The following is a 7,185-nucleotide window of genomic DNA, read 5'->3' on the forward strand; positions in this document are numbered from 1 at the left end:
GGGTTTTTAATCTGCAGTGCATAGCCAAACATTTTACCTTAGCCCTTAAGAGAGAGACATGCGGGGGGGGGGGGATAGACACAAGGATTACACAACTCTATATATCAATTCTCAGAGATGAGTGCTCATTCTCACATGCCCCCCCCATTTCCTAATAATGACCATTTAAAGATTAAACAAAGTTGAGTTTTTGAGGTTTGGAATAGATTGGAATATGTCAGAATTCAGCCAATGTGTTTTCTGCTTTGCAATGAATATGAACTTATGCATGTGGACTCATATTTAATTCTAAAGGCGCCTATATGAAGACATAGAACAGGGCCGGGCCTTTGAAGTTTTAATAAATGATATAAGGATCATAAATGGCCGCTGTGTTGGATAAGCCTAATGGAGCTGTCACTTACGATAAATATATTTTGTCATGTTGCTTCTTTTGGGATTTGAATGACTGCTTGGAGAGCTGAGACAGAACCCCCAACTGATTACTCAAACCTAATCTAGGGTTGCATTTGTAGCGATGCTGTCAACAGGATGGTCTTAGTTTAATGATGCTCTGCGTCTGTCAAATTAACTTCTTAATATACATTAGCTGTTAACATTTTCTTCCAAACGTAAGGAATAAATGTAATACAAGAGAGAGAGCGTGGGAGGGGCTTTAAAAAAGTCTCTCTTTCTCTCTCTCTCTCTCTCTCTCTCTCTCTCTCTCTATATATATATATATATATATATATATATATATATATATATATATATATATATATTTAGTATATAGTTGTACATTATGATTAATCATTTGCTATGTAATGCATTGATTAAAATAAGAAAATCAAACATCAGTTTCTTATTTTACAAATCTGGGAAATGCTAGGATTGCTTAATTAATATCACATTGTAGAATCAAACAGTATCCAAACGGTTAGGAAATGGTGATTCTAGTTTAGGTTAGCCAGGCTTATAACATTTCAACAAAAACTCCATATAACATATTTTAACTGTCCTTTGTGCTGATTTCTCATCACTGTAGAGTAGCCTAGTGGTTCTCAACCCTAGTGCTGGAGGATGCCCTACCCTGGTCGTTTTTGTTCCATCTCAATTACTTTATTGAATCCTTAATAGAATAATAAAATCATTTCCTAAATCAGAGGCTTTTAATTATTTTAAACAGTAGGGATTTTAAGTTAAGTATAAAATAGTATCAATACCTTTTCTTATTAAGGAACCAGCATTGTATCAGTTGCCCAATTTTAAAAGTCTGATGAAAGCAAATTATCACTAAGGGTTCAACTAAGTCACTGAGAGCTCGGTTAGAACAAAAAACAGCAGGGCAGGGGGTCCTCCAGGACCAGGGCTGAGAACCGCTGCTGTAGAGTACAAATCCCCCAAATCACAGTCTTGGTACTGCCATGGAGCAGGCACAGCTGAGACGCGTTCCCTTTAAATGAGCCTCGCTGTAGGAGTGGTACAGTGCGCACTGGAGCTCGCCTGCTCGCCAGCTCCCTTTCTCTTTGTATGCATACCAATGCCTGACTGCAGACTTGACTGTAAGCTTTAACTACAAGTCTTATTGCAATATTTGGAAGAAGAAGAAGGGGGAAAAGGAAGGAAAGAAAAAGCAAGCAAGGAGAGAAGCTCAAGCTTCAACACAAACTGCAAACCTCCGCTGTGACCGTCCCCTATTAATTTAACCAACACAAAACAGTGGATAACCTATTTTGGCGTGGAGACTGAAACTGAAGATTTGCGTCTTGTGTACTGCCTTAACGAGGGTGATTTTTCTTAAGTTTGTCTATGCATGTCGTTTCAAAACAGATGCTTAAACGTTGCAGTTAGCATTCACCAGCTTATCTTGCACTGCATGTTTTTTTTTTTTTTTTTTTTTTTTATGGTTACTGCATAGCCTTCAACATCCCCTAGCATTTCCAGAGGAGAATATCCATGGCTTGAGCATGTAACTCTAGACACCACCCCCCGCTGCTTACCTGGGGAGGCTAATGCCCGTTATAACGCTTGCATTACGTATATATGTTTTAAGAAAAATACAATAAAAAATAATCTGTGCACGATCAAAATAAGAAATGGATCTTTTCTGGAGGGGGGTGGGGGTGTGGATGGTGCATGCACGTGGGTGCAAAAATGTGTCAAATTATCACAAATAGGCGTTTGTGGTAATTGGAGCAACATTTGATGGATGCATTGGTACCGTAAAAGAAATGTTTGTCTTTAAGAAATAAATGACAGATATATCCCCTTTGCTGCGCTATGGAGATGCACAGAGCTGGATTCTTCCATCTGCTTGAATGCAACACCTAATAATAAAAAAAAAAAATACAACACCAAACGCCAATTGTTTTCCTTTCCTGCTAACAATAAAACCTGTCTGGGAAGAATGCAAAATATTGAATCTCCCACTCCCTTCAAAATCTGTAAGATGGTGTATGATATGATCTGATCTGAAGTTGCAAATGCCGATGAAAGAGAACCTCTAGAAATCTATCAAATCAACGCCTCCCCGCAACCTCCCTTCCTTATTTCTTTGCAGATGTTGCTTCCCTGCACTGTATCAGGACTACCTTTACTGCTGTGTGTTGCAGGCAACGTCATATCTCCTAAGGACACTGGGGACGCCAGGTTTTGCTGATCTTAGCATCTTTGCAACATTACAGAAGAATCTTTGGGATAATATTGAAAGCGCTGCCCTTCTCGACATTGGTGCCCTCTGTTATTTCCTTTTTGTCTCTTCCTTCCCATCCTGACCGTCAAGCTATATTATCCAGGCGGGGAAGCGAGCGGGAGGAGACGCGCACCCCTCCCGCATCTCTCCCGCATCTCCCTCAGACACTTCCCGGCAAATGCAGGGGGATGTGATGGTGCTGCAGGGCAGTACCTGAATGACTGTCAGCAGCCGGAAAGACTGTGGACCCTGGGATCTGAGGCTAAGATCCAAGATATTGGAGTTTTATTATTGGCACTGGTGTTTTTTTGAGAAAGACTGAACGTCCCCGGAGAGGCGCAGCCAGCACCATTGGTTTGAGGTGTTGCAGGCGACACCGTGCACCAGCAGGTAAGCTGGGCTGAGCACTGAAGGGTGATGTTGCATTTTAAACTTTGCAAACTCTCGATGGTCAGTCGAGGGTAAAATGTTCTAGTGGACATATTAGTCGGTTTAAGCAACAACGTAATGAATAGCTTGTTGACTTGTTACCAAGTCTTAGGGGATTGACAATTACTTACTGTATCTCCACTATGCCAACCAAACCAGCTGCAGTGCCTAGTGTAATATACTGATTTATAATGGTTGTATTAGATTGTAAGCATTTTCAGTTTGTCATGGTTAAAGTGGATCATTTGAAAGTTAGAAAGTTTAATGGGGTTAATTATAAGGAAAATACCGCGATAGGGAATACATTTATTGAATGCATTCTATTGAAGATGATGATGATAATAATAATATTAAATAATATTTTATTTCTGTACAATGTAATTGAATATATGTGTATATATGAACACTTAAGTACCACTGACATATGTGTGTCTGCAGTTGAATATTTTATATGCAGCTGTTAAATATTTGAACGCAAGTTGCGTTTTAGGTTGCTATTGCAACAAATCATACTTCGGCAATACAAATATGTCGTGTTTACCTGGCTATATGTGTTAATTCGGCATATTTGGATTCAATCACCAGCATGGTACCGAATAAAGCCTTATACTATATATATATATATATATATAAAGGTAGAAATAGTCGCAGATACCTGTCAATGTGTGTGTATGAACGGATTTAGTTGCGTTTATGTGTGTGGGCATTGATCAGGAGAGAGACATCCGTTTAAGTGCCCTCTGCATATTTCAGTTCAATGTGCATGACTGCACTACAGAATTATCATACCATGATAAAAATCGGGTCCCACCTCTCCTTCCTTTCGCAATCTCTTCCTGCACTAAAACACAAGCAGGTGTTTTCCTGGCAGTGTTGCAGCATTGATTGATCATGTGTGCATGACCCTTCTCCCCTCCTCCTGTTAATAAAATGTACAGGCAGCAGCAAGTATGTAGCTTCTATAAACGTATATAAAGGTATAAAACAATAATAGGCTATAGATAAAATCAGGAGATAGAGGAACACGTGACCACTCTGGCTCCGCTCCCCCTGCTTGTTTTTCTGTCTTTCTATCGGCTTCTTAATGTATGGGGTCGAATATAAAGCGTAATATTTAAACACTATCTGGAATGTGAACTCCATAACAGACCAAACATCTTGCCATGTCCATCTTTAGGCCTGCAATGAACACAGGGCTCATGGGTCAGAGTGCATAGAATATGTAGCCTGTATCAGAAATTGAAATAAGCCACAGTATAGCACAACACACTAAAGACAATTGAAAAAGGGATGCTTTAGCATTCTAAAATCATAAATAATCATTAAAAAGGATTCGTACATTACGTATCATGGCTAGCAATTCCTATAATGTAAATACCCAATAATGCTTAAAAATGGAACAGACAGCATTAGTAGTACATCACCAATGTTAAGGTTAAATCTTAAAGGCTTTAATAGGTCGTATGAAATCTGCTTTACTTCTTCAATTCTCATGTACAGGTTCACTTCTCTTTTCTGTGTGAGCTTTCCATTTTAAATTGCAAGTAATCCATGAATCCTAATTAGCCATTTATTACTGTAATCAAAAGTACCAATCAAATGTAAACATGCCAATGCCAAAAGTAATGAATGTGCTTTATAGGGTATAAGATATTGTAAAAGGCTCCAACCTGTCTAATCGTTTTGTTTTTTATTTGCTCTACAGGTCGGTCAAAATTGCTGACCTGTGGTCTCAGAGGCCCCTCCAGAAACAGGGCTCACCTCACTGCCCGAGTCCCTCCCTTTTCCTAACCGGACACGGAGAGACCCGGCTTTGTTAAGAAAGTGCCGGCCTCGTCTCCCTCCAGAATGACAGTGGCCACTGGGGACCCGACTGACGAGGCGGCGGCCCTTCCCGGCCACCCCCAGGACACCTACGATCCCGAGGCCGACCACGAGTGCTGTGAGCGGGTGGTCATCAACATCTCCGGCCTGCGCTTCGAGACGCAGCTCAAAACTCTCTCCCAGTTTCCAGAGACGCTGCTGGGGGACCCTAAGAAGAGGATGCGTTACTTTGATCCCTTGAGGAACGAGTACTTCTTCGACAGGAACCGGCCTAGTTTTGACGCCATTCTCTACTACTACCAGTCAGGTGGGAGGCTACGGAGGCCGGTCAACGTCACTCTGGACATTTTCTCAGAGGAGATCCGCTTCTACGAGCTGGGTGAGGAGGCCATCGAGATTTTCCGAGAGGATGAAGGCTTCATCAAGGAAGAGGAAAGACCTTTGCCTGAGAATGAGTTCCAGAGGCAGGTGTGGCTGCTTTTTGAGTACCCCGAGAGTTCAGGGCCAGCTAGGATTATTGCCATCATCTCTGTCATGGTCATCCTTATCTCCATTGTCAGTTTCTGCTTGGAGACTCTGCCCATTTTCCGCAATGACGAGGAGGATATGCACAAGAGCAACATCTACCAGCCCTACTCCAACACCACCTCCAGCTACCACTCCACCTCCTTCACTGACCCCTTCTTCATCCTGGAGACGCTGTGCATCATCTGGTTCTCCTTTGAGTTCCTGGTGCGCTTCTTTGCCTGTCCCAGCAAGGCGGGCTTCTTCGTCAACATCATGAACATCATAGACATTGTGGCCATCATCCCCTACTTCATCACACTGGGTACGGAGTTGGCTGAGAAGCCTGAAGACGGCCAACAAGGTCAGCAAGCCATGTCCCTGGCCATCCTCAGGGTCATCCGGCTGGTGCGTGTCTTTAGGATCTTCAAGCTTTCCCGGCACTCCAAGGGACTCCAGATTTTGGGGCAGACCCTGAAGGCCAGCATGAGGGAGCTGGGGCTGCTGATCTTCTTCCTGTTCATTGGGGTCATCCTCTTCTCCAGTGCCGTCTACTTTGCAGAAGCCGATGAAGAGGCATCTCAGTTCATCAGCATCCCTGATGCCTTCTGGTGGGCTGTGGTCTCCATGACCACAGTGGGCTATGGAGACATGGTGCCCACCACCATTGGGGGCAAGATCGTTGGCTCCCTCTGTGCCATCGCTGGAGTGCTGACCATCGCCCTGCCCGTGCCTGTCATCGTGTCCAACTTCAACTACTTCTACCACCGTGAGACCGAGGGAGAGGAGCAGGCCCAGTACCTCCAGGTGACCAGTGTGCCCAAAATCCCATCTTCTGAGGAGCTGAAGAAGAGCCGGAGCGCCTCCACCATCAGCAAGTCGGACTACATGGAGATCCAGGAAGGGGTGAACAACAGCAATGAAGACTTCCGAGAGGAGAACCTCAAGACAGCCAACTGCACATTGGCCAACACTAACTACGTCAACATCACCAAGATGCTCACGGATGTATAACCAGCTGGGATCAGAGCTCGTCACAGGGTGTTTGCGGGTATGTGGTGGGAGGTTAGGGGGCTGGGAAAGGGAGGCAAGGAATCAGCCTTCTGTTGTTTTGGAGAGTGCGAAACTGTGGAATGGATCCAGGGAGGAGATCAGAGAAGCCCAGGAAGTGAGCGGAGGTCCTGCAGAGAACCCATGCCCCCGCCCCCCCACCCCCATCCTCCTCAAACTCCCTCACCTATTTGCCCACCCCCTATCCCCTCCCTACCCCCGCCCTCGCAGCTCCCAGATTCTCTCTAAGTCTGCATCTTAATTTTGGTGTCTGCATGGAGTTAGTTTTATCTGTGTTGACTGTTAAATAGTCGTTGTCCTGCTTGCGACAGTAGCCAAACAGTAGCCAAACAAAAACAAAAGTAGCATTAAGAGGGATTCTGACTCCAACCCAAACAGCCCCCCCCCGCCCCCACTCCCCCTGGCCCCGCACTCCTTGTATCCCGACTCTCATCGATGCATTGCATTTCCTTGCACCTCCAAAGAGTACAGTTCACATATTTTGTCTTGCTCTATCCTCTTATTTGATTATCTTTTTTTTTTATCTGAGGGCAACAAAACACATAGGAACTGGAGATATTGAAAGGAAAGAGGGGAAATATGACATCTCCTCATGAGCTAACTCTGCTGTCACCTCCTGCAGGTCTTTAAAAATATCCGGAGAATGTTGTGATCTTACGTTATGTAAGGGACGCTTAACATGCTAT

The 7,185-nt window shown here is 43.8% G+C and overlaps 1 protein-coding gene across 1 annotated transcript; it reads left to right on the forward strand.

Annotated features, from left to right (window-relative positions):
• Positions 1 to 2,151: 2,151 nt before the first annotated feature.
• Positions 2,152 to 6,685, forward strand: kcna2b (potassium voltage-gated channel, shaker-related subfamily, member 2b). Its single transcript, XM_066703702.1, has 2 exons — positions 2,152 to 3,061; positions 4,806 to 6,685. The coding sequence occupies exon 2, from the start codon at positions 4,949 to 4,951 to the stop codon at positions 6,440 to 6,442; it is 1,494 nt and encodes a 497-aa protein (XP_066559799.1). The 5' UTR covers positions 2,152 to 3,061; positions 4,806 to 4,948; the 3' UTR covers positions 6,443 to 6,685.
• Positions 6,686 to 7,185: the final 500 nt, after the last annotated feature.

Source organism: Amia ocellicauda, chromosome 5 (genome assembly GCF_036373705.1).
Source record: "Amia ocellicauda isolate fAmiCal2 chromosome 5, fAmiCal2.hap1, whole genome shotgun sequence".
NCBI lineage: Eukaryota > Metazoa > Chordata > Actinopteri > Amiiformes > Amiidae > Amia > Amia ocellicauda.

Excerpts from the sequence above, each read along its gene's own strand:
- kcna2b (XM_066703702.1), top strand. The coding sequence starts at position 4,949 with ATGACAGTGGCCACTGGGGACCCGACTGACGAGGCGGCGGCCCTTCCC.